Raw genomic sequence first — 25,647 nt, forward strand, 5'->3', positions numbered from 1 at the left:
TGACGGCGGCGGTGAGATGTAGACGGACTGACGGTGCATCATCGCCGACCCACTCCGCCGTTCACGTTGCTGCTGATTCTTTCATCCTCTCCTACCAAACGACGTCGATGGAATCAATGTGTATATATCAAATACATCGTACGTATGTACAACGACTGCCTACCTAGGTAATCTACCTACCTACCTACCTAGGTACCCCAGGCTGGCAGCTACGCATACGTGCCGCCGCATGTAACGTACACCCAGTACGGAGACACAAAGACAGACCGCCCGTGTGGCTCTATCCTGTCCTGTAAGAAGCAACAAATCCACCAGCAGGTAAGGTCCTTGTGTCCTGTGTGGAGCGAGCGCGCTGTTTGGGATCCAAAAAAAACCTCTCACCCTGCTTCGCCTCCACGGTATCCACGCACCATGCACGACTCAAGAAACTCGTCCCAAAGGTGTCGCTGCACCGACCAAGGACCCGCGTTTGCCTGATTTTTGCGGAGACGTCCGTACATACCTATGCATGCCGGGAAGGGACTCGAAAACGCGCAGTCGAGAAAGGAAAAGAGGAGGGTCGAGGCGAGAGACGTCAGCATCAAGTCAAGATGCTCTCATATCAAGACTATATAATCCGGTATCCCCCCCTCCCTTTCTGACGGGGTTGATATCTATACTATGCATCAGCATCTAACTTCAGCATCCCTCCATTTTGCTGAACAAAGGCAATTCCTTCTCGAAACATTTTGCTTTGCCTAATTACGGACCACTTTTCGTCACCTTCTTTGCCTTGCCTCTTCGCACAACCCAATACTCGAGGCTATTACCATCATCCACAATCGCCCAACATGGCTCCCAATCACCGGACTTCCTCCACCGGCAGTTTCATTGAGAACATCATGGCTGCCCGGAAACAGCTCGATAACATGGCCCTGAGCACACCCGACTCCTCGCTCGATGGCTCCGACGGCTCCCCCGGCGGCTCTGCCGGCTCCTCTCCGCTCGGCAGCCCGGCTGGGGCTCTATCACCCGTCACCCCCACGACCGCCGTCGACGCTCCCGTGGCCGACAGCTTCGCATTTGCCTTTGATATCGACGGCGTCCTTATCAGGGGCGGCCGTGCCATCCCCGAAGCTGTTGAGGCCATGAAGGTGCTCAACGGCGAGAACGAGTACGGTATTCAGATGTAAGTTCGCTTCCTCAGTGGGGTGGGTGGTGCGTCCCTGTGGGCCACCTGCCCCACCTACACCCACTGCCACCCGGTTGCCATTATGGTCTTAGACTAACATGAGCTTTAGTCCATACATCTTCCTCACCAACGGTGGTGGTAAGACGGAAGAGGAGAGGTGCGCCGATCTGTCCAAGCAGATGCAAATCGACATCTCTCCCGCACAGTTCATCTGCGGCCACACCCCTATGAGGGAAATGGCCGAGCGCTTCAACACCGTCCTCGTCGTCGGCGGCGAGGGCGAGAAGTGCCGTCAAGTGGCCGAGGGCTACGGATTCAAGGATGTCATCACCCCTGGCGACATCATCAAGCACAACTCTGCCACGACTCCTTTCCGCAAGCTCACGCCGGAAGAGCTGAAGAACTCTCGCGAGCGTGACTTCTCCAACGTCACCATCGAGGCCATTTTCGTCTTTGCCGATTCCCGTGACTGGGCTGGCGACATCCAGATCATGCTCGACCTGGCCATGTCCAAGGGTGGCAAGCTCGGCACCTTGAGCGAGACTCTGGACGAGGGCCCGCCAATTTACTTCTCCCACAACGACATCGTCTGGTCCGCCGCCCACGACAATGTCCGTCTCGGCATGGGCGCGCTTCGCCGCATGCTCGAGGTCATCTTCAAAGACGTTACAAAGAAGAAGGGCAAGCTGCACACCCATGCCTTCGGCAAGCCCCAGGTCAGCACTTTTGAGTTCGCGACAAGGCTGCTACAGCAATGGAGACGTCAGCAGCACGGTCTCGACGCGCCACCCGACACTGTCTACTTCGTCGGCGATACGCCCGAGAGCGACATCCGTGGCACAAACCTCTACAATGAGCAGGCCGAAAACGAGTGGCACAGCATCCTCGTCAAGACTGGCGTCTACCAGGACGGCACCGAGCCTGCCTACAAGCCCAAGGCCGTCGTCCCCACAGTCTTGGACGCTGTTCGCTACGGTATCCAGCGTGAGATCCGAAAGCGTGTCGTTTCTTCCCTCCGGAAGGACGTCCTTGGCGAAGCAGACTGCCTGCGCGCCATGCAGGAGAGGGACAGTGCTGTTCTAACACCGCTTGAGGAGCGCAGCCAGCCGATTCTGGGCTGAGCTCATAACCATGAAGCACTGCTGCATTCATATATCAGGGAACGAGCGAGTTTATGGGGGTCCTGTTTTTCCGTCTTCTCTTTTTCCTTATTGTTTTTTTGCCTCCTAGGGCTTCAGAGGTTCATTTGGATTGGGCTTGGCTTGTTATCAAAGGAGTTAAATTGTGATACCACAGGCGTTAACAACGAAGATCACGACTAGAGTCTAGAGGTAGACTACAGATCATTGTCAGCAGACCTTAAATTGATACACGGGCGCAAGCAGACGCCGAGGTTCACTGTTTTCAAACCTTTACAACCTTTTCCTTGCTTCACTCGATGTGTGCATGTGTGGGACCGGCTCTCCATCCTCGCACGACGGACTGGATGCCCCAAGCCGAAGGGTGAACACGTTGCTGCCCCTTTGGGCCGGCCGATGCCGAGCCTGTGGAATACCGTCATTTCGCGCTCAGGCGCCGCGCCGTCCTCCTGCGGGTGTTGGCTGTGTCCCGGCTGGCTCCTATGTTAGTGCAACATCACCCCTCATTTCACCGCATATAACCGGCTCGGGGTCGAATACAAGCCTCCGTGCCATATATGTCTGGCGCAATCCTCGGCAACGTTGAGTGCTTGTTATTGTTGTTGTTACTCTTCTTGTACTTCCTCCCCTAAAGGTACTCTGCACGCTCTACCCATCAGTTGGCTACATCGGTCAAGTCGATTGATGTTGCAGTAACGGAAGCACCGGGCTCTGTAAAGGTGAAACCCCCCCACTGCGAAGAGGCAGTCCATGGTGCAGCATCGACGGCTTCCTGGCGCCTCTGACGATCTGCCATGGCCTCCTTTGCGCTGCAGCCGAGTGAAAACCCGGGTACGGTGTCTCGGTCGATTCTGAGCCAGCCCTTCCAGGCGCCCGTCACGTCACCGGCACCGACGGCACCGATAACTATGGTCCCCCACCACTCACGGCTGCTGCTGGCGTGATCGCCGTAGAGCATCCAGTTCTCGGCTGCCGCGACGAGATCCCGAGCCTGGTCCGGACCCATGCCGGCGCTGCTGACGCCATGTTGTTCAGGAATGCTGAAACAGGCCGGCCGGTGCACGTAGACGTGACGGATATTATCTGGACCACAGATAAGACGTGTTGCATCGAAGCGGTGCTCTGTGTCGAGTACCAGCACTGTCTTGTTGTGAGGCGGCGAGACGAGCGCAGAAACGAGTGAGTAGATGAGCGGGAGGTGACGGCCAGTGATGGCTAGCGGCGCTGACTTCGTCGCACGGAAATTGCGGTTGACGAGGGCGCCCAGGCCATGGATGGGATACGTCTTTGGGTGTTTTGCCTTGCTGGACGATGCGTCAGGACTAAGTGCCGTGCGAAATGCGTTCAGGATCTAGTAAGGTTGGAAGTCAGTGATCTATAAATGCGACTTTTATCATCATTATCATTATCGTTATCATTATCCTTCTTCCTTCTTCCCTCTTTTTTTTTTATAAGATTTTCGTCCCTTAAATGATGTAATGCGATGAGGGTGAGGAAGCAGAAAAACAAACAGGAGAGGGAAAAATCCGGTGATGGTGATGGCAGTGACAACGACACACCGCTGGTGAGGGGAAGGGTGAAAGGACGTCGCGAGCATTTCACTGTGGTTTTGTCCGCGGGTCCAACCTTGACAAAAACATCACCCCATCATCCATCGTTGTTGTACAGAGCACTCGATCGACGACGCAGCCTGTCTCGACCCCACGGCATCCGCCTTAAGATTAGGGGGGGGGAAATTGAGTGAAGCGTAATTCGCGTACCTCTTCTAGATTTGCCTCTTCGACATCGCCTAGTAGCCTCGCGCCAGCCCGAGCTGCCGCCGAAGGCATTTCCATTATTGCAAAAAACCCGTATAGCGCTGCTGCCGCCTGCCGTCGCCAACGTCGCCAAAATGACACCACCTTGCAAAGTGTTCCCCGTCTCGGAGCTGGAGCTGCACGTCCAAGCCAATGTCAAAGGCAAGAAGCGCAAGCTTCCGAGGGGCGCCGATGTCGATTTGACCAAGTGTGCTTTGAAGGAGATGACGCAGTTTCGGTGCTACGTCGACGACTCAAAGTCCCGAGACAGCCCAGTGCGATGTTGGCCGATACACCGGCTCTTCCGGCAGTAAGTTTCTTTGATTCCCCCTTCTTGTCCGCCGATGATGCTGTTCTTTAATGCTCCGAGTTGCTGACGGCGGTTGGGCTTTCCCTTCTCTTTGGAAAAGATGTCGAGACAAAAAGGGCACGTTCACAATTGAAACAACAGCATGGGAGGGCTCGATCCACAGCGCCCAACGGACCTCCCCAACGACGGGCAGCACCAAAACCGAACAAGGACACAACAACGACCCGGTGTACCATCAATGGTCACAGGCATGGCAGGATGAATGAGCGTTGCACTGAGTTGCCGAGATGATATTATCTAAAGGCATCATCAATGTCCTAAACCACTTTCAAACGATATACGACCTCGAGGGTGGCGCTATCGTGCTCTCTACTCAGTCTCTTCAATCTATATTTTGCGCAAGACCATGGCCTTATTAGCCATAGCATCGATGCATCGTGTGTGATGACGATATTAGGAAGCCCGCTGCCGAGTATTCGAAGTCATCGCGGCAGCCGATGTCATTGCATGTTCCAACTCGGCCAATGCGGGCGGTACATGAGATGACCCAGAAAAACAGTTCTCATCATGCTTTTAGTTGCCTTATCTCGACACGAATCACCTGGCTGTCCGTTTGCCTGCTTCCATACGTGACCCGGTAAATGCAGCTTGGGCAGCGGATAACACGTTCACAGCAAGGACAACAAGTCCGTGGACAACGCCACGGCACGCCTACGTAGGGTAGGGTAGATGCCGCACGGCAGCTATGCACATAAGAAAACTTCCAACTCGATTTGCTGGTGTCTATGGTACAATCGGGATCGGTCGACCAGCTGATGAAGCCCGTATCTTGTCTAAGACCGCAGATGCCCTCTCGCTCCCGTCGCCCAATCTAACAGATCGCTCTTTATCACCCCGCTGCCTCATTCATCATGCCCAGTCAGTTGTCCTTGTCGTTTATGCCTTCTGACCGCGGGCATCGGCCTTCTGCTGCTCAAGCTTGGCGTAGTAGCTGTCGCGGGCGTTCGTGCGCGGCATGTGGTAACCGTACCTATCGTGCGGTTTAGTGTTGGGGTTCTTTCCAAGGTTAATAGGGCTCTGCAACGGTGGTCGCGTACCAGTAGACGTTGGCCATGGCGAAGCCGAGACCTGTGGTATGGTTAGTCCGGTGGTTCTTGGACCGTAAGGCAACAAGGGCGGAGGCTTGAAACTGCGCTGCGGCGCGCGCAGGCCGGTCCGGAAGTCAAGACAGAGATCAACTCCCGATTGCATGATTTCTCTTCCCCGGTCCGCAGCAGATCACTCAAACGCCTTTCACCCGTCCACTGCATGGTGAGGCTTACCGAGAGCAATGCCAAGGTCGAGAACAAGGTTGCGTCGCAGCATCTATCATCCGTCGTTAGCTAACAGTTTGTCCTCTCTTACTCCAGCGACCAGCACGGGCGGGACACTGGGCTCAATTGATCCGGGAAACGTACACCCGTGATGGGCTTAACAGCGGTAGTGCCGGCCATAGTGATGAATAGTGTGGTATAAGTTGTGCGAATCGATTGGGCCGAGATTTCGTGTACCGGAGGGTGATTTGATGATGCTCAATTGTTCGGGTAGCTTGAGTGGTCTGATGAATTCGCGCGATGGGGCCATCACGTGATATCAAATTCTCCCCTACAGTTCTGCCTTTTGGCTGACGCTCCTCAGCTTTTGGTTCCTGACCTTCCCGGCTGCCGGCATGTACTATTAGCTAAGCACCCATCTATGTGATTGAATCTGCTCCGTTCTGGTTGGCTGGCTTCTGTGGCTGACTGTGGTTGAGGGTATGTGGCTTAGGTAATTACGGCTCAGGAAAAACTACGGCTGATAGCCGACACAGACCACACCCCAGGCGTAACGCGGAGCGTGTGAGTGGAATCTTTCGATTTGATGGTAATTTTCTCCGTCAAGGGTGCAAAGTGAAGCTCGCTGGCAGTCACCCAGCACAATCAGTCGCAGCCATGAGCCTCAACCTCCCCACGAGGTTAGCCTCGTCTGGTACGTTTTTGCTTAGACTTACACGAACCCTTACGACTGCCCCCAGTGTCTTTCTGTGGCAACCCAGTTCCTGTCACTTGGACTATTCCCCTTCAGGCTGACCAGCAGTTCTTACAGCTCCCTCGGCCCTCCAATCCATCGCTCGACCGGTCCCTCGATCTTTTATTTTGCCTCTCCGTTCTTCTACCCAAGTTAGAAACAAATGGAGTTTTGGCGGTCTATTTGGAAACCGTCGTGGTGGCCGTAGCAGCACCGATGATTCCATGACGGGAGGGGAGAACCTCGATGATCCCAAAGTCCGTCAGCGTTTTGCTCAGCAACAACAGCCCCAGATGTCTAGCTCCATTTTCGAAGAGGAGGTCGATGATGCCGTTTTCAAGGGAAAGATGGGTTCCAAGGCCGACATGGGGCAGGCTTCTCTGAAGACACCGGAGACTACCGCCTGGCGACTTGACCCTGATCCGCGAAGCCGTCTGCGCTGGGAGAGAAAGAAGGTCATCCAGATGGTTCGTCGGAACGGTCGTGTCAGCCGTTCAGAGCGCATTGCGCAAACCGAAAAGGAGCTGGCGCACAAGAGTCCCTTTTTGGAGACTAGTGTCAAGAAGCTCGTGCATCTGGCGCGCCAGATCCAGGGCAAGACGCTCGAGGAGGCAGTTTTGCAAATGTCATATTCCAAAAAGAAGATGGCGGCGGAGGTCAAGTACCAGCTGGAAGAGGCAAGGGATCTCGCTGTTGTTACGCGTGGTATGGGTATCGGTCCGGGGAAAGCCAAGAGACAGGGCGGAGATGCGGATACAAAGCCCATCAAGATCCAGACCAAGGATGGCAAGGCGTTGACCGTCGAAGACCCAACGAGGCTATATGTTGCCCAGGCTTGGGTTGGCAGAGGACCCTGGAGATCAAAGGAACTCGACTACAAGGGCAGAGGTAGATTCGGCATCATGCAATCACCTTCCACCAGTGCGTCCTCAATCATTATCCCCCCACTGCGTTTTCTTTTGATGCTAACAGTGTTCCAGGCATTTCGGTCGTGCTGAAGGAGGAGAAGACAAGAATACGGGAGTACAAGGACAAGCTTGCCAAGCAGGCGCGGAGGAAGCCCTGGGTTCACTTGCCTGACCGGCCCGTGACGGCCCAGAGACCTTACTACTCGTGGTAGCCAAACTACCGAGCGAAAAACAACATTGGGACGGTGGTGCGTTGATCAAGGTGCTGGGAGAAGCCCATACTGTATCAGTCAGAATATGTAAGAATATGTACAATGAAACCCGCCATAGAACATGATCCATTACGCCATATTCGCCATCTTTGGTACTTGTCTCAGCAATAGAGCGCGTTTCCGCAGCGAAGCCCGCCCCTCCTATGGTATAATGGCCCGCTGTTTAATCATCCCCTTTCCCAGTTCATCGCCACAACACGTGAACATTCGTCTAGTCATAATTCGTAACAGGCATCATCCTGACACGCTGCATACATGCCCCAAAGCCGAGGCCATGTTCGGGTTGCTGTTTAGAGTGGCCTGTGGAAGGACTCCGAGCCATGTGTCCGAACGACAAGTGCCACAGACCGGGTGCCCATTACATTACGCCTTGAAGCCAAGCGGCATGCCTGGATAGGAAATCTTCATATCACTCGTCTCGGCGACTGGCGTGGCACCATATCTTCGTACCTTTTCGACCTCGCATCCAGTTCTGAATGATTCCTCTCCTTTATGCCAATGATACCTCCCGTGTAATCTCTTCCGGAACCCGGCATTGGTCCAGATATCTGCATCGAGCGCAACTGGTTTTTCGGTCGCCTGATAAGAAGCCACAAGGCCACACCCACTGCGATGATGCCGACGCCTGCACCCACTCCAATTCCAATCATGGCTGGCGTAGAAAGGCCCAAGGCTTCGCTGGACTGATTCTCAGGCCCAGCGTCCGGGCCCGAAGCAGATTGTGACGGCCGAGTCCCAGGGGAAGTTGGCGTAGATGACGTCGTAGTTATCGAGGACTGCGGCCTAACGGACGCGGACTGGCACACTCGTCAGTTCCCATACTCTTGGACCAAGCCATGGCCATTTACTTACCAAAGTTGTAGGGGTAATAGCTGGGGGTTGAGTCGCCTGTGCAACCTCGGTTATGGGCTTACTGGTTGCTTCCAAAGGGGCTGAACTGGGGGGAGCAGACGGAATCAGAGACCCAGCTTCACTAGCCTGAGCAGTGGTTGCTGGCGGTGGTGGCTGGGTCGTTGATGAAGGGGCCGTTGATGGTGTTGATTGCTGTGTAGCAGGTGTGGATGGCGGCGGGGTTGAAGCGGAAGGATCTCTGGTTGCAGCTAGTATGAAAAGTCAGTGAGGCTATCATCAGATCTGCGAATGAAATTACATACTTGCGCATAGTCCGGCGACGTAGTCATTGGCCTTGGTAGACTCATCCGCCGTACATGACTGCGCGGCGCAATCTCGAACACCGAAGACGAAGTCTTGTTGCTTACAAAGACAAGTATTGTCCCCCGATGCACAGCCGAAGCCTTTGGCAATGACGTTGTTGACGCATGCAACCTGACGAAGATTCTTGTGGTTAGCCAGAACCTTCAGTGCGATGCTCAGAGGCACGCCCAGTTTTCTCTCAATCGAGGCCTCATATGATGCACTGTGGACCCCAAAGACCTTCTTGAGCATTTACTAGGACAATAAAAAAACAACTGAACTTACACCACAAGGCGACAAGGAATCCAACTGCGCGCAAACGCCCCCAAGAAAAGCTGCCACAACAGCGCCCTGGGCCAGGATATGGCACCGCATGATGATAGTAGAGGGAGGCGAGAGGCTCTACAAAAGTGAGACGGTACCAGTCAAGTAGGGGCGCCTTGGTCGAAGAGAAGTTTCGGCGTGACCGGTTCCAAAACTGAAAATACTCGTGATGTGTAGGACCGGACCCGTCACAACGTCATACGGTAGGTCATGGTCTGACCTGGAGCTGAAGTTTCAATTTTAGAGCTGAGCTAGAATTGGCGCTGACGCAAAAAGGCGTCGATGCGCGACAGCCTGGGCGAAAATGCGGCTCAGTCCGAAGAGTCCAGAACGAGAAATAAGCAAGGTAGATGCCTGGGTGGTTGGAAAGATGAGAGAGGCGAACGAGGCCACAAGAAGGTTCGGTACGTCGAGTTCGGGAAGGAGGATAGTGGGAGGCAGTCTGCGACAAGACCAACCAAGGTACAAGCAAACGGACCCAGCGAGTTGAGTCCGAAGCAGGGCGTGTCGGTTCGAGTCAAGATGAGAGCTAGAAGAGAGACGAAACAAGTCGTCGGCAAAGACAAGCAAGAATGCAGAATCAACGGTCAAGGTGGGAGGAATGAAGTAGACAAGGCACGCGCCCGGCGGGGTAGAAGGGAAAGTAAAGAATGAGATGAAGAGAAGAAACGGGGCGATTGTTGGAAGAAAGAAGGAAAGAAGCCGAGAGAAAAGACTCGAGGAATGAGAAGGGAGAGAGCGCCGGGGGGAGGGGGGCAGAAGAGGGTGATATCTCGGATCTGGAGTGGCAGGAGGGATATTGCCGTATTAAGAAAGGTGAGGTAGCAACAAGAAGCCAGTCCACTTACAGGAAGGGTCGAGGCTCAATAGGAACAGGAACAGGGTTAGGCCGGGAAGGAGGGGAGATCAGACGGGAGGGGGGGTTGGATACCTACCTACCTAGGATGAGAGTCGGGAGGGGGTACCCAAGCGGACGGGAAGGAAGGTAGTTTGCCAGACCTCTTGTGCCGACTTACACGCAATTGGCAGGCAGGCAGACAGGTGGGTGGGAGCGGATACAGTACACATTTCCCCTTGGCGGAAAAAAGGGGGCCGGCCTCCTTGTGGTCAGAGCGAGAGAGTAAGAGCATAAGAGCACCGATGACAGCCCGGGGTTTCCCTTTCTGTCTGGATTTAACTGTCATGGACCTCGTCTCGGCCATGCTCAACCAGCACTGTCGCGTCAAATAGAGGCGAGCCAGTGCTCCAGAGAGTCCCCATGTCGAAGGCGAAGGATGACGACAAAGTGTCAGGCCATGGCTGGCCATAGTCGGAGATGATAAGATGCAAAGTGAGAGAGACAAGCGAGGGAGGTTGTCAGTTTGGGAAGGGAGAGGATGTTGCTATCCGTTCGGGCAAGACACCCAACCATCCCACGGCCCCTTGCCTACCTACCTAGGTAGTATGTCCCTGTCGAAAAGAGGGACGGGTAGGAAAGAACGTATGTACTCGAGGGTCCGAGGTGCAGCTGCAGGATGCATGGTGTAGTACCAACCAAGCAAAGGTCCGTACGCGTTCGTGTGTGTCTGTTCTTGTGCCTCATGACTGGGCTGCCACATACTGCAGTATGGAGAAGAGGTATTTTAATTTGACTAGTTACCTATTTTACTTCTGGGTTTGTTCAATCTTGGATTCCTTCGGTTTCGAGGTGCGGCACCTGCAGGTTGGAGGAGCCGGGGCGGAGTAAGCAAGCCACCGGGACTCGACACATGTCTTGGCTCGGCAGCCATATAATATCAAGTACTCCGTATGCTAAGTCACATTCGGATGCAACGCCCCAACTTAGTCTAGATCCGATCTGAGGGAGGCTACAGCGTGGACAGCCACGGCGAGCCCACTTGGTCAGGCATGACGTTCAATCGCATTCAATCAAGGGGGGACGTCCGGTGTTCTAAGAGCGTACGATAATAAGTTTTGGACGGAATGAGCCAGTCGATAATTGCCCTCATACCCAGAAAGCTCCTCTAATGTTCGGCGCCTCTGCAACGGGGTAAATGCCAACCAAGTATCCCGATTCGAGACGGCTCAAGATATGTAGCGCAACTGCCCACGTGTTGGGTAGCTGGACCGTTGTCGCCGTTATTTTTATTTTATTTTATTTAGCGCCTGTCCCGGCCTATCGGAGCACACGAAGCTGCTCTTGACTCTTGAAGAATGTTCGTACAGCAAGCAGTGCAAGAGTTCGTCAAATGTAGCTCCCTCCCCTTCCACCCGTCTCTGAGAGGGTCCTTGTCGAGTTATCGGCCCCCGTCTTCATCTGATGCCAAAGACCCTGTTGATCGCCCCCCTACCGTTAGCCAGGGGGTTGGATAGGAGCCATCCGTAGTCGCGACACGGGGCGCAGTCAAAGCCCAGCATGGCGGATGAGGCAACGTTCCCTGCTTGACGTCAACCCAGGCCAGGGGCAGCCGAGCGGTCGGTCCACAAGATTTACAGCGCCTCCCCCCCCCCACCTTCGGCGCAGACTCTGGAGTCGTTAGCGGCAGCGGCGGCGGCGACGGCGACGGCGATAGCGATAGCGACAGCTGTAGCGCGGGGGACATCGATAGGCAACGTGGTAGCCCCTGTGATTTGGTCGTGCGTGCACCTGTAGGTACCAAGGTACTCATACAAGGCAATCCCTCCAGCTGCCTCTGTCGGTGTGTCGGCCGACGACAACCAACGGAACCGAGCATGATCTGCGCTAGGAAACCCGTGAATCTTGCCGCCGCAAGCCACTGCACATCCCTCGTTTCGTCTGCCGAGAGTCCCCCCAAAAGGGGGCCGGGGGGAGAGAGAGAGAGGGAGAGGGAGAGAGAGAGAGAGAGAGAGAGAAAGCAAGCGTATGTGCACCTGCACCAGCGGGTGTCTTCAAAAAACAACAACCAAAAAATCCCACCAAAAACCCTCACTCTCGTTTACAATCAGGATATCGGATACTCGGCCTACCTAGGATGCATCACACGATGCTTGTGTTGTGAACAAATGTGGTCAGAATCCGAACCCGCTGCCTAAAAAGGAAGCCTGGAAGCTCCCCGTTCCACCAACCTGCATGGATGACGAATGCCTGTGCGGCACCCATCCCGCCTCGCGCACACACACACACACACACACATACACACACACATACACACTACCTAGGTAGGTTGCACTAGGTATGCCTGTCGAGGAAGGGAAAAAAAAAGAGAGAGCGTTCTCATATTCAACTGTATTGCATTGCTGCTCGTTCGTCCCCCAAACTCCAACCATTCCATTTTTGCTCGCTGCGAAGTTTGTCTACAGATAGGTAGGTACGAGGTTGATCACACTACCTAGGTAAGTACGAGATATGTAAATACGTATCCGTACAGCAAATGCAAAAGGCATGTCGTCCCCTTCCCCTCCCCTCCTGTTTCAGATACCCTTCCCCCACCTACCCACCCACGACGGCCTCGACATTCCCCGGTGGCTCCCTCACCACCATTCCCTCCACCCACTAGGTATTTCCAGCAATCACCATCATCTCTACCCAACTTTACATTGTTCCCCCGATGCCGCACTCGCTGGTGTGGCCCTCCTGTCGAGTGTCTGGCCTAATTGACACTGTTAGCAACGTTGTGCGCCATGCTGGTCGAGCCACAAGGCGACATTGAGCATACCTATCATTGACAAGGTGGCTCTCGCTGTGCCCGATTACGCTGACTTGGTGAAGCAATGGTGAGGGCGAAGAAGCAATACCGCCGCAATTGCCATCGACCGTCTCTTCGTGACACGACCTGTTGAGGCAAACTTTTCCTTACACAGAATACGTGTCACGAGGTATTGTCCTCAGTCGTCTGCTGCCCTGCCTGCCCACTTGGGCTTGCTTCTCCTGACCCCCCTTCATCTCAGCCCAGTCTCTACTAATAGCATTGCACAACGGTAGAGGGCCTCGTTTATCGCTGAACTATGCGACCCGATGATATTATGTCCACTCCAAGGACTCACCAATGTGGGCGGCGGTCGAGACAAGCCGCATATATCCTTACAGCTACGTAGGTATGGGGAGGAGTGGGCTGAAACCAAAAGAGGCGCTGTCCCGCTTCCGAGTACCGGTAGGAGACGCGCTTCCGCACACCAGCCATGTTTGCAGGCTGATTCCGATCGGTTCGGTCATCGTCGCGGATAAAAACTGTACTGCAGTCTAACTGAGTACCTACGTTAAGGCTGGGCGCTGTGACAGACAGGCAGGCATCCCCTGCGCATGATGCCGTCAGGAAGCGCTGTAACACCAGACCAGGGCCGACGGGTAAGACTTTTTTATTTTTATTTTTATTTTATTCATTTATTCATACTGGTTATGTAACCTGGCTTTCAGCCTTTTCAACGATGGCCTATTTCGAGACCTTGTACCGTCACCCTGGGATACCCCATTCTTGTCTCAAGTTGGATGGCTGAGCCGGCGCGTCAATATATCCCGTCATGCCGCTGTGGACGTATCTCGGCTCTGTCTCTGACGGCAACACGCTGTCGATTAAGCCTCTAGGGTAGGAAACCGTAAGCCTTGTGGCCGGCCATGACTAATGAGCGAAGAAGAATAGCTTATCCGTAGAGGGCGATTGCTGGATGCTGGACTGTATTCACCGCCAACGCAATAAGTGGATACTCATTCGCGGGGCGCAAGGCGACGGATCGCGGTGGCTTCGGCCAAGCCGACAATAGTTATCTCATTTGCCTTGAGGCCTACCAGGACGAGGACTACACTACGTAAGCTGTTGGGCGGTGATGGATGACGCCTCTTGGCGTACAAATAGAAGGCATGCGCACGCTTTCTACTTGGCCGTCGGTTGCTATCGGTTTCGAGCCGATGAACTGCCTCAGCCGGGTCTCGGCCGTGGGGTGACAGACCCGGGACGGAGCAGCGGAAAAGGGTACTGGGCACTACTGAGTGGAATCGCATCGCGACCGGGCTCGCCCATCCGGACCAAGGGCTCCGGGGCTGAGAAGAAGGGATTGGGAAAAACGGGGCGCATAGTGTCGAGAGATGGATGTGAAGCTGTCGCGTGCTTCTAGGCTTCATGTGACTATGGGTCGGAGCCAGTTCCGTTACCGAAAGCCTTGGGCACAGCAGGAGTGCGGGAAAATGCTGCTTTTACGCATTTTTCTCCCTTTCCGGGGGTTGATTTGCCATGAGGATCATTATTAAAGACGGGTCGTCGAATTCCACTGACAACTGACGCCAACTGTCTTTGATCGAAGAGGGGGGTGATTCGGCAGTATCTACTACCTACATAGCAAGCCAATGACCTCATTCCCACAGGGAGGCTAGTCGTTGGGGATTCCTCGGAATTACCGATAATAGCCAGGCAGTCGACTGTCGCCGTACCGTGTTTACGGCACACCGGCATGACCTCGCGGTGCCAAGCCCGGCTTCACCAAATGACCAGATGGATGTCTCGCCCAATGTTGGCCACGACTAAGACAAATCGTACTGGAGATTCCTAGTGGCTGAACTCTATCCCATATCACACGGCGACGAGGGCCGGGACGCTGTGGTAATCGGTCTGATGGCGGACCTGGCGACTAGAAAATAACGTGCAAGCTTTGGGCTTGGCTTCTTATGTAATCTTCCACACATACTAAGGCATCTGTTACGTTACGGTACCTACAGTACATACGATGTACTGTACGATGTAAATACGCAGTACGGAGTACTCCGTATGATTTTGACTACCTAGAGAAACACGACGGGATCCACACAGTGTACCGAAAGTTGCACCGCAGCCACAGGCCGTGCCGATCATACAGTGTGCAGAGTGCGGAATGCCACCTCAGATCTCCACAGTACATCTCGCATGTTTTTCGGGGAAGGAAGGACACAAGAACCCTACCGACTACGCAGTAAGGTGCTCCGTCCTGGCCTCACAGGAGATTCCAATGCCTCCAATGTCCTCTGTCTAGTCATTATCCATCAGAAATGTCCCAGAAAGGCCCCCAGTATCTGGAGATACAATGCTGGCTCGGATATCGCGCATGGCGCATCCCGAAGTAATGCGGTTTCTTTTCAACAATCTACGTAGTAGAGGCCCCCGGGCAGGAAAAAAACAACAACAAGCACCCACGCCAAGTCGAGTCCCTACCTCTGTATGTACGTATCTACCTAGGTAGGCAGACTTGAATTTGAGCTGCTACTGCGCCACGCGCTCAAGACCATAACGACCCAGCGGCGAGGGGGGTTATATAAACAAGAACGGTGATGGCAGGGGATAAGAAGGAAAGGAAAAAACAAGAGAGATATAAAGAATAAGAGCCTGAGGATTGATATACCAGCCAGCCAGCTAGTAGCGCTGCTGGTACAATCTGAGGTCGCCTGAACCTACCTACCTAGGTACCTTACCTGCCTGCTCACCTACCTGAGGTACCTCTTTGGAACTGCAAGAGAGAGAGAGAGAGAGAGGCATACACGAGCTACAGTGTATGTAGCCTTTGCCTTTCCTGTCCTTTTTTCATTCTCACTTTTATCTTGATCTTTCCCCAGCCTTTCCACTATGCACCCGCCCTGAACAGCAGCAATTGATGCTTCCTGGGTTTACGTACGCTGTGCCTACTTACCTAGCTGCCTAGGTAGTGTACGTACGTGTGTATTAAAGGTATCCCCCCTCGGGTAGGCAAGGTATCCGTGCTTACTTCACCCATTGGTCACTGTGTGCCTGCTGCTTTAGTTTGGTGCCTGTGCCGTATTTTTTTTTTCCTTTGGCTACCTCCGCCTATCTACACCTTCTCGGCGCGATCCAGCCCCGTCGGTCGACCGCTTTTATTTTTATTTTGTTTTCCAGTACAACGTTCCTCCCCCCTCCAGACAATACGTGACAAGAAAGAGCAGAACGGCATTTCGCCTCGCCGCGCCTGACTTCACTTCTGCAACGCCTTGTTGTCGCGAGATCCTCATCTTCGCAACTGCAGTTGCTCAAAATCGACCGCTTCGGCCAGCCATTGCTTCGCTGAACCGTTGCATCGACATCAGCCGGTCGCCGTCGCTATCACCGGTTCCACCAGCTTCCGGAGCTCCATTCTGTGTCCTACACCTAAGTACCTACTGCTCTCTTTCTCTCTGCCTGTACCTTACCCGCCCGACCGTCCAAGCTCTACTTTTCTTCAACAAAATCTCCACGCCTGCGTCCCCTCGTCGCACGCCCTCTGCCACCTACCACCCATCCACCACCACCGCCATCACCACTACCACCATCGCCATCTCCAATACAACCAAGAAAGAAAGAAAAAGAAGAAGAAAAGACAAGACAAACGCTGTTCGACTTTAACCATCCACCTGCACACTACGTCAGGGCGCCGATATAAAAACGAAGACACACATTTACCTGACAACCACTCCTCCCATGGTTCGTCTGTTGACGACCCCACGATTTCTGCAAGATGGCGACCCTGCCGGTAGGGGAGGACAAATGGCTCGACTACGTGGCTGAGAACAGTCGGCACGCCAACGATCTGGAAAAGCGCGTTCACGTCATTGAGCTGTTCAAGCTTGCTGTCGAGGCCGAACCCAACAGCGTCCGCGTCTGGCGCGCATACTGTGACTACTTTTGGTCCCTCTACGTCGCTAGCCAGTCCTACGAGTCGGGATGGTCCGACGAGGAACGCCATATGGGCTGCGAGCTCTTTTCTCTCGACGCCGCCCTCAGCCTATGGCAACAGGCCTACGAAGCTATCCAGTACCGCATCAGCGACAGTCACGAGTTGTGGGATCAGTGGATTTCTCTCGAGAGCGGCCTCCTCGCCCGCTCACGCACCGCCCAGGGCATCCGACGCATCACCTGCCTATACACCGACCGCCTGCAGGTTCCGCACGTCACCCGCGACAACACTGCGCAAGCTTTCTCCGAGTTTCTCTCGACCTATAATAAGGCTGCTTGGGAGGAGACGATGCAGAGCGTTACCGCCAACCCTAAATTGCAGGAGGCCAAGAAGCTGACGGAGGACCGCGACATGTTCGAGTTGAAGCTGAAGCAGGCTTCCCGCGACGGGAAAGACGACGTCTACCGCAATCTGCTCAAGGATTATCTCGAATGGGAGTGCGCCCAGAGCAAGCGAAGCAATAAGCAGGCCGAGGCTACTGGCGATCTCTGCCGAGGTCTCTATGCCAGGGCCTTGACCGGCGTGTTTGCCTTTGACGACACCATCTGGAACGAATACGTCCGCTTTCTATCCACGTCCGGCACATACGCGCAGTCGCCGCAAGGCATGGTGGACGTTTTGCGGCGGGCCGTCGACCACTGCCCCTGGTCGGGTGCAATCTGGTCGCGCTACATTCTCACGGCCGAAGACGCCAGGCTCCCTTTCAACGAAATCGAGCAGATAAAACACAAAGCCACTAGCAACCCAGAGCTCTACAAGAACGGCATGGCCGCACTTCTCGACATGTACGCTGCCTGGTGCGGGTTCCTCAAGCGCAAGGCCATGGACCTGAACGCTACCGATGAGGACGTTGATATTGCCGACATGGGACTGCGTGCTGCCCTCGAGTTCGTTGACCAGGCCAAACATCGTTACGGCGACAGCTACAGAGGAGACCCCAACTTCCGTCTGGAACGTATCTATATCCAGTACCTTACGGAGAAGAAACGCAATGTTGATGAGGCTAGGAGCGAATGGCACAAGCTGGCAGAGAAACAGTTGTATGCCGACAGCTACGACTTCTGGCTCAGCTACTACTTGTGGGAAATGATGATATTCGCTTCCAACGGCAAGGACCGCAGCCCTACGCCTTCCACTGCCGCCACCGGGCTGAGAGTCCCGTCGGTGGCCACAGCCGTGCTTGGACGAGCCATTAAGAGGAAGTCCTTGGACTGGCCGGAGAGAATCATTGACGTCTATGTGCAGCACTGTAATGACTACGAGCCCCCGAGCACGGTCCGTATCGCCATTGACACGGTTTATGAAACCCGTAAAGAAGTGGCCAAGCGGCGAGAGAGAGAGGCGGCGCAAGCTGCAGAGTACTACGCGGCCCAGGCCCAAGAAACACAAGCAGCCTATGCAGTTCAAACGGTAGATGGCGACTCGCCGTCCAGCTCCAAACGGAAGCGGGAAGAGGAAGCTGATGTGGCCGATGTGATGTCCAGCAAGAGACCAAAAAGCGAAGCCGCGGAAACGGATACGGCGGCGCTCAAGCAACAAAGTCTGAAAAGAGACCGAGAAAATACCTCGGTGCTGGTCAGCAACCTCCCTGCTGAGACAACCAAAACCAAGATACGGCAGTATTTCAAAGAGTATGGCCACATCGTCGACGTCACCGATCCGGCCATTGACCCCCGAGACAAAACCCAGACAGTCATGGTCGAGTTCAAAACCCCAGAGGAGGCGCGGTCCGCACTCCTCAGAGACGGGAAATACTTTGGGACGGCCCAGATCAGCGTGCAGCCCGGCACTGATCTCACCGTCTATGTCACCAACTACCCGCCGACGGCGGACAAGACATACATCGGCAATCTGTTCAAGGACTGCGGAGAGATCCTGAGTATTAGGATGCCTAGTCTAAAGGGTAATGTTCGTCGGCGATTCAGCTACGTCACGTTCCGCGACCGCTCTGCCTCTGCAAAAGCCGTACAGAAACACGGAACTGTGCTCGATGGAAAGTTCAAGCTGTCGGCCATGTACTCCGACCCAACCCGTGCGAAGAAACGCGAAGGAGCGATAGAGGAAGGCCGCGAGCTGCATGTCACAAACCTGGACCCTTTGGCCGTCGAGGACGACGTCGAAAAAGCTTTTTCAAAATATGGTACCGTCAAGCGCATCAGCATCCTGCGGAATAAGGCTGGTAAAGGTCACGGTGCGGCATACGTCGAGATGGAAACCAAGGAGCAGGCACAGACTGCTGTTTCTGAGCTCGACAAGGCCAAGCTGCGCAGCAGTATCATGACTGTGCAGATCTCCACACCCAGCAATTTCAAGAGGACGGCGGTCGTCTCGAAAGAGGGCGCCTCTCCTGCGCCGAGTCGTGATGAGGAGGGAGACGAAATAATGGCAGGTAGCAATGGTAATGGCGACAGCGGTCACCAGGCTGGACCCAGCCAGGCTGAGATCACTTCGCGGACCATCGCTCTCCTGGGCATCCCTGACACGGTCAACGATGCGCGGGTCAAGGAGATTGTGGAAAAGGTTGGAGGTTTCAAGAGCCTCGTTCTGCAACCCAGTCATGGCGGCGCCAAGATCGAGTTCGAAGATGAGCCGAGTGCTGGCCGCGCAATGCTTCAGCTCGATGGTTACGTCCTGGACGGCCGGAAACTTCGAACGGGATCCGTCGAGGAGCTCAAGCATTCCAAGGGGGAGATTCGCACAGAAAGGATCGTCTACGGTGTCGGTGGGAAGAAGCAGAGCGACAAACTCGCTGCTCCCAAGAACATGGGCAGTGGTAGCGTCTTCGTTCCGCCCTCCACGACCGTCAAGCGGCCGGTCTTGGGCAGTAAGGGCGGCGCCAAGCGAGGATTGGGTTTCATGCCTAAGGCTGTGAGCGCGGGAGCAGCCGCAGCTTCACAACCGGTAGCCAAGGTCAATGGTGCCGTTGGAGGGGAGACGGAGGCTCGGAAACCGATGAAGAGCAACGCCGACTTCAAGGCGCTAGTTCTGGGTGGTACTACAAATGCTACCGCCCCTGCCGCCGCTACTACAACAACAACTACTACTACAACAACTAATGCGTCCGAGGAAGAGGATGTGGGAAGGCATGGCAATGGCCAGGCTGGGCATAACCATCACTAATTGCGGCGTTTATGGGAAATGGGAAATATGAGAGTATCTTGCTGCGTTTGTTTGATTTTACCACGGTCCTGGCACACATTCCTCAACACTCATACCGGTATTTGGAGGGTGATTAATACCAATGGTCCAGCTCTCTGCCACATCTTTCTCCACCTCGACTTGCAGCTATTGCAGTCAAGCACCTCGGTGTGGGCCAACCATGTAATTGTTACGATGCCTACTCGTGCATAGTCTAATGTGCAGGTGAATCGTGTTTCCCAACCTCTTTGGCCTCCCTCTGAACCTCTTTGAGGATGCATGTGCGCGTCTGTTTGTATTGCCACTCTTTTCATTTGTGCAATACAAAGGGCAAATCCAGGCTCTAGAACGTCACAGATCGACGGCCCCTGACTCAAGCTGGAGCACGTTTCCTGCTCTCCTTTCCATCCATTGCGCAAAACACCTTTGAAAGCTCTGCCTTGTATTCCAGTTGACTCTGTTCACTGGCCGCCGCCCTCGCCTCTCGCAATTCTATAGACACTTTCTCTTCTGCTGATTTATATCCACTCCTGAACTCTTTCGTCTGCTCTATTTCCGAGGGACTTGCTTTGTGTTCTATCAAGGTCTTTTCTGCATGCGCAGTTTGCCAAAATGCAGACTGCCAGCATGTGAAGTCCGACCACGCGCCATAAGGCTGGCACCCAGGGTGTGCACAAGAGGTAGGTCGTTCCCTGGCCTGTCCATCAACGTCAGCAAACCTTTGGGATCCTCACCTGCCGCACACAACCTATGCTTTGCTAACGGTCGTATTGCCATTGTCTTTGTTCGCCTCCTGAGAGAAGATTTTTTGCCAGATCGCCAGCCACCGCTCGTGCTGTGCTGTCGGCAGCTTGCCTGGCTGCTTGAAAGAGCGGGTAAGGAGCTCTCGAAGCCTGGTGCGAAGGACCTTGATGACGAGCATCGTCTTCCAGTCGGGCAGGGCAAATCTGCAGCGGTTGCCGTCCAGGACGAGGACACCAGAAAACATCTGAGAAGCAATGTCAGCATTGCGCAATGTTGCCATTGGAGTACCAAGGAGGGGGGGGGGGGGGGGGGCGACTTACATCAGCTCGCACATCGCCGCACAGCAGAGCAATGGCAAAGGGGTCGGCAGCTGAAGTCTCGTGTGCGTGGTAAACACTTCTCATGGAAATTAGCGTCCTGTTCAAGGCGTGCTGTGGGTGTTGTACTCAACCAGGATGTTACCTACCTCTTTGACTGCATGATGTGGTAATAAGATAGCCACTTGAGCTCGTTGTGGCCCTTGTTAACTGAGGACGGGTGCAGGCTGATGGACTGGTTGTTGCCGACGTTGCGCAAACCCCGGCTTCCCAGGTTGTCGCGAACCAGCAACTTGGGATAGAAACTCCACGCAACGACTGCCGTCGTGATGGCATCGTTCTCGCTGTTGATACTCACGCGCTGAGGAATATCGAAAAAGTTCTGATGGCGTCTTCCTCTCGAGTTGGCGCCATACCGCAACCGGTTGAGGGCTCTCCTCTCGTCATCAGTTAGCAAGAGGAACCCTGAATCTGCTACCGAAACTAGGAGTTGGCCCTTGAGGTCTTCGATGTTGGCCAGTGTCTGTTGGCTAAGGAAGTTCTTTCGACAAAACTGAAAGTCCTTGCCGCCGGATGCGCTGGTCGACTGGCACACGCGCTTCCATGAGAGATACGCGTTATACACAGTCAGTAGATCCGAGTCGCCTCTACGGAAACCCTTGCGCACAAGGTCGGCCTGTGCCCGCTGTCCGAACGGTGCGGTGAAGGGCGACTTGGATGAGAGGATGGCTGCCACGGTGATGGCCATATCCAAGCACTTGAAGATTGCACCCATCAGGATCAACTTGCCCAGGAACACGTCCAAAGGCAGTCTGGCAAGTTGATTGCCAAGCGGCGTCAGATCCTCGGCAGGGGTCAGAGCCCGGACGTCAATGAGCGCATCTACAGCGCGGCGGATGTTCTTGGCCGAAGGGGGGTCCAATGCCTCGCTCAGTGTCTCTTCGATGCCGCCGATCTTACAAATCTTGACTCGGATGGCCAGATCTTGGAGTGAGAGACGCAACATCTCAGGAGTCTGCTGGTCGCTCATAATGGTGTCGTGCCTGTGCTTCGTGAACAAGTGGAAGCAAAGTCCATCCTGGACACGTCCAGCACGTCCACGCCGCTGCTTGGCGTTGGCGCGGGAGATGAAGGTGTCGATGAGTCGGGAAAGCTGTCTTCGTTCGTCGAATCTCATTTCGCGATGCTTACCCGTGTCGATGACGCAAGTCACGTCGGGGATGGTAATGCCAGTCTCCGCAATGTTGGTCGCCAACACGATCTTCCGCATCCCGGGGGGCGGAACAAGAAAAGCGGCCTCCTGGTCCTCAGTTGCGATGGTTGAATGGAGAGGGTAAATGAGCCAATCGCGCGCAAAGGAAGGATCTCCGGAAAGGAGGTCGTTGAGGGTTCGAATCTCGGCGATGCCGGGCAAAAATACCAGAATCGCTTTGCTGTACGCCACATACTCGGAATCGGAAGCGATCTTAGCAATGAGCTGGACGATCAAGTCAAAGTCAATCCGGTACTCATCCATTTGGGCCAGACTGTTCCTAGTCTTGGCGGAATAGGCAGAAAGGTCGGCCCCAGCAATAGACTTGGGCCTTTCAACTTCCGTCTCGACCACATCGTCGTCGAGATCAACCATCTTTTCCTGAGAGGCCTGGCCGACGGTGTAGCCGGTTGTTTCGATGGCATCCTCCAAGTAGCGAACCTGAACGGGAAACGTCCGACCAGGGACCGTCAGAACTGGTGCTCCGCCAAGGTACTTGGAGAACCGCTCGGCATCAACCGTGGCTGACATGAGCACCACCTTCAAATCCTTGCGTCTCAACATGAGCTTCTTCAGAATGATGAGCAGAAAATCACTGTCGATGGACCTCTCGTGAACCTCGTCGAGAACCAAATGTGTTACCTCTCGCAGGTCGTTGGAGCCTTCCAGCATTCTCATGACAATGCCCGTGGTTGCGAATACCAGGCGCGTCTCTCGGGAGGTATTGGCCTCGAGGCGGATCGAGTATCCCACCAAAGACCTAGAAGTTCCCAAATCGCCTCGGCCCTCCCCAAGCTCTTCGCTGACTCTGCGGGCCAAAGAAATGGCCGAGATTCGGCGTGGCTCAGTGCAGTAGATCTTGCACGGCTTGCCCTGGGTCAGTTGATGCTCGAGCAGAAAAGCTGGTACCTGCGTGCTTTTCCCGCACCCAGTCTCTCCGCACACAATCACGACTTGTTCTCTGTCAACAGCGTCCGTGACCTGCTGCTTGAAGTTCCACATGGGAAGCTGCATGCGACCCTGGAGCATAGCCTGGTATCTGGGAGAGTTGGTCTTCTGGGCCCAAATGTTCTGGTAGTACTCGGGGCCGCCAGAGAGTCGCTTGGCAGCCTCCTGAGACGATTCGTCTCCCTTTTCGTTTTGATTGCGCGCTGTACCCCTCCCTTTGAAAGCGCTTTGAAGGATAACGCCATCCTCAAGTTCTTGATCCTGTCTCTGACGTACAAGAGCCCGCAGCTCTCGAATCGCCTCCCGATCCTTGGCGTCAAGCTGGCTCTTTCGGGCCTCTGCCAGTTCATCCCATAGATCACGCCAGGCAACGGGAAGTCTCATCCCAACCTTTTCTTCCTTAGCCGAGGTGCCAAAGATGTGGAACAGAGCCCAAGTCGCAACGTAAGCTTCCGACTGTTTACTGTCGGGGGTGGCAACGGACTTCATGGTGAAGTTGAAGATGGATGGATAGGTCCCTACTTCCACGCTGTCGTCCTGAGACGGCGGCGGTGTCTCCTGAGACCTGGACCATGAGATGGAGACAGCATGACGATTGGCGAACGGTACTTCGGAGATGAGGCGATAGGTAACCTTGACGGCAGGGTCTCTGGAGTCAGGTTAGCAGGAGGACTGGATATAGTGTGTCATTGACGAACCTCGCTCTGCAAGCCTCTTCCAAGGCTCGCATAGGACTGACGCCTGTCCATTTGCCAAAGTCCCGGATCGTTATTTTCACGCCATCTGCGCCGTTCAACACGATGCTTGATTTGCCTGCGGCGTCGACCTCGCTGACAGGCAGATTGGCGAATAGATCACTGAGACCGCCATCCTCGTCGTCCTCGCCCTGCGCAAGGACCTCGGCGGCAATACGTTCAGCCTCGTCGTTGATGTCCCCATCAGAAGAAGCGACTGGCCCCTCTGTATCCCTTTCTGCCTCTTTCTGAGCCTGTTCAAGCGACTTCTGCTTTCTGGCGGCTGCAATCTCCTTCTCCAAGGCCACCTTCTGTGTCCTCCACTGCTGCTCGGCAGCAAACTTGTCGAACAAGACATCCTTGTCGATTCTGTCAATCTTTGCGCGAAGCTTGTCCAGTGTTTCGGCCCCTTCATCTGATCCAGAGTCCCCGTTCCTTTGCTTCTTCTTGCCTTGCTGGCTTCTCTCAAGTTCGAACAGCTTGGCCTTCGTTACAAGGTAGACTGGGACCAGGTCGTCCGGCTCAATGTCACTGTCACAAGTCACAACAGTCTTCTTCTTGGAAGTAGCAGAACCACCGTTTTTGGACCTTTGTCCGCCCTTTTGGCGACCGCCGGGCTCAGAGGCTCTGGGGGTGGTTGCCCCTGAAGGCAGAGGACTCTCCGCCGGGGTGTCTAGAAGGGCAACAGTTTAGCTTCGGCTGTCACGGCACAAATGTCTTGGTCTCACCTAATTGTCTGGTTCCCTGTTTGCCTCGGCCTTCGTAATCAGGCAACTCATCGCTCGGGCACTCCCTGGCCATCCAGTCGAGGGCTTCCTCGAGACCCCAGAGGCTGTCTTTGGCGGTTGATGGTATATTGGGGGCGATATCAAGGATGTGGCGCATGACGGCCTGCACACGCTCTTCAGGAAAGCCCACGCCAGTGAGGGTCTGCTGCAGAGTCCAAAGCTTAATGATCATGTCCTCCTCCGGTAACAGCTTGCCGCTGACAGCAGTCTCGGTGGAGACGCTCGAGGAGGCGAAACGACTCTCGGCCTGGATCAGGTCAAGAACTTGGTCCATAAGCTCCTGAGGCAGCCATTTTCTGGAATTGACAGTGTCGGCTTGACTTCTGAGCAGGCGGCGATCGGTCTCGAGCCTCGTGCGCTGGCGTTGAGCGTCTCGCTTAGTCTTCTGGGCATACTTTTCAACCAAGAGTTGCAACTCAGATTCATCCAGCTGCTTCTCGAATTCCTCCGGGGTCAGCTCGGCCTTGGTAGCCTTGTCACCGGCACCGGCAGACGCAGACTGAGGGTCGGAGGGCGGGGCATCCTGGTTCGAAACGGCGTTTGGCGCGGCGGTGGCGGAGCGGACAGCGGCGCCATTATCGGGACCCTCAGCGGGCTCGGTCCGAGGCTTGGAGGATGCAACGGATGTGGTGGCGAAGCCTCTGGCCGGGTTGGCGGCGGGCTTCTTCTTCTTCTTAGCCCCGGCCATGGCTCGGTTGGGGTGTTAGGTGGTAACAAGGACGCGGGTGAGAAAGAAGAGGAAATTTAGGCGCTGACGGTGAGGTCAGAGCCGAATGTGTGAGTGTGTCAAGTCGAAGACTCGGTGGACTAGAAGGCGAGGCAAGCTCTTGGTAAACGAGGGCGACTGGCGAACAAGACAAGTGAAAAGAGAAGGGCCGGAAACAAGGCAGAAGAATGTAGTGCACTGGTTGGTTGACGCGGGAGGGACAGAACTGGGAGC

The 25,647-nt window shown here is 54.8% G+C and overlaps 8 protein-coding genes across 8 annotated transcripts; 4 read left to right on the plus strand and 4 right to left on the minus strand.

Moving 5' to 3' along the window:
• Window positions 1–830: 830 nt before the first annotated feature.
• On the plus strand, window positions 831–2,292 carry GLRG_09184 (HAD-superfamily subfamily IIA hydrolase; the record flags this gene model as incomplete). Its single annotated transcript, XM_008099869.1, has 2 exons — window positions 831–1,168; window positions 1,281–2,292. The coding sequence occupies 2 exons, from the start codon at window positions 831–833 to the stop codon at window positions 2,290–2,292; spliced, it is 1,350 nt and encodes a 449-aa protein (XP_008098060.1).
• Window positions 2,293–2,965: 673 nt separating this feature from the next.
• GLRG_09185 (uncharacterized protein) lies at window positions 2,966–4,145 on the minus strand (the record flags this gene model as incomplete). Its single annotated transcript, XM_008099870.1, has 2 exons — window positions 2,966–3,661; window positions 4,071–4,145. The coding sequence occupies 2 exons, from the start codon at window positions 4,143–4,145 to the stop codon at window positions 2,966–2,968; spliced, it is 771 nt and encodes a 256-aa protein (XP_008098061.1).
• A 56-nt stretch (window positions 4,146–4,201) lies between these two features.
• Window positions 4,202–4,682, plus strand: GLRG_09186 (uncharacterized protein; the record flags this gene model as incomplete). The annotated part of the gene is made up of 2 exons (XM_008099871.1): window positions 4,202–4,416; window positions 4,517–4,682. 2 exons carry the CDS (start codon window positions 4,202–4,204, stop codon window positions 4,680–4,682), a joined length of 381 nt encoding a protein of 126 aa, XP_008098062.1.
• Window positions 4,683–5,352: 670 nt separating this feature from the next.
• On the minus strand, window positions 5,353–5,909 carry GLRG_09187 (cytochrome c oxidase subunit COX9; the record flags this gene model as incomplete). Its single annotated transcript, XM_008099872.1, has 4 exons — window positions 5,353–5,446; window positions 5,514–5,544; window positions 5,739–5,781; window positions 5,874–5,909. 4 exons carry the CDS (start codon window positions 5,907–5,909, stop codon window positions 5,353–5,355), a joined length of 204 nt encoding a protein of 67 aa, XP_008098063.1.
• A 477-nt stretch (window positions 5,910–6,386) lies between these two features.
• GLRG_09188 (uncharacterized protein) lies at window positions 6,387–7,582 on the plus strand (the record flags this gene model as incomplete). Its single annotated transcript, XM_008099873.1, has 3 exons — window positions 6,387–6,423; window positions 6,541–7,383; window positions 7,443–7,582. 3 exons carry the CDS (start codon window positions 6,387–6,389, stop codon window positions 7,580–7,582), a joined length of 1,020 nt encoding a protein of 339 aa, XP_008098064.1.
• Window positions 7,583–8,332: 750 nt separating this feature from the next.
• GLRG_09189 (CFEM domain-containing protein) lies at window positions 8,333–9,088 on the minus strand (the record flags this gene model as incomplete). Its single annotated transcript, XM_008099874.1, has 3 exons — window positions 8,333–8,425; window positions 8,495–8,742; window positions 8,797–9,088. The coding sequence occupies 3 exons, from the start codon at window positions 9,086–9,088 to the stop codon at window positions 8,333–8,335; spliced, it is 633 nt and encodes a 210-aa protein (XP_008098065.1).
• Window positions 9,089–16,567: 7,479 nt separating this feature from the next.
• Window positions 16,568–19,906, plus strand: GLRG_09190 (RNA recognition domain-containing protein; the record flags this gene model as incomplete). The annotated part of the gene is made up of 1 exon (XM_008099875.1): window positions 16,568–19,906. One exon carries the CDS (start codon window positions 16,568–16,570, stop codon window positions 19,904–19,906), a length of 3,339 nt encoding a protein of 1,112 aa, XP_008098066.1.
• A 766-nt stretch (window positions 19,907–20,672) lies between these two features.
• GLRG_09191 (helicase associated domain-containing protein) lies at window positions 20,673–25,395 on the minus strand (the record flags this gene model as incomplete). The annotated part of the gene is made up of 5 exons (XM_008099876.1): window positions 20,673–20,912; window positions 20,989–21,064; window positions 21,135–23,834; window positions 23,884–24,592; window positions 24,648–25,395. The coding sequence occupies 5 exons, from the start codon at window positions 25,393–25,395 to the stop codon at window positions 20,673–20,675; spliced, it is 4,473 nt and encodes a 1,490-aa protein (XP_008098067.1).
• Window positions 25,396–25,647: the final 252 nt, after the last annotated feature.

The sequence above is a fragment of the Colletotrichum graminicola genome (assembly GCF_000149035.1).
Source record: "Colletotrichum graminicola M1.001 genomic scaffold supercont1.46, whole genome shotgun sequence".
In the NCBI taxonomy this organism is placed as follows: Eukaryota; Fungi; Ascomycota; class Sordariomycetes; order Glomerellales; family Glomerellaceae; genus Colletotrichum; species Colletotrichum graminicola.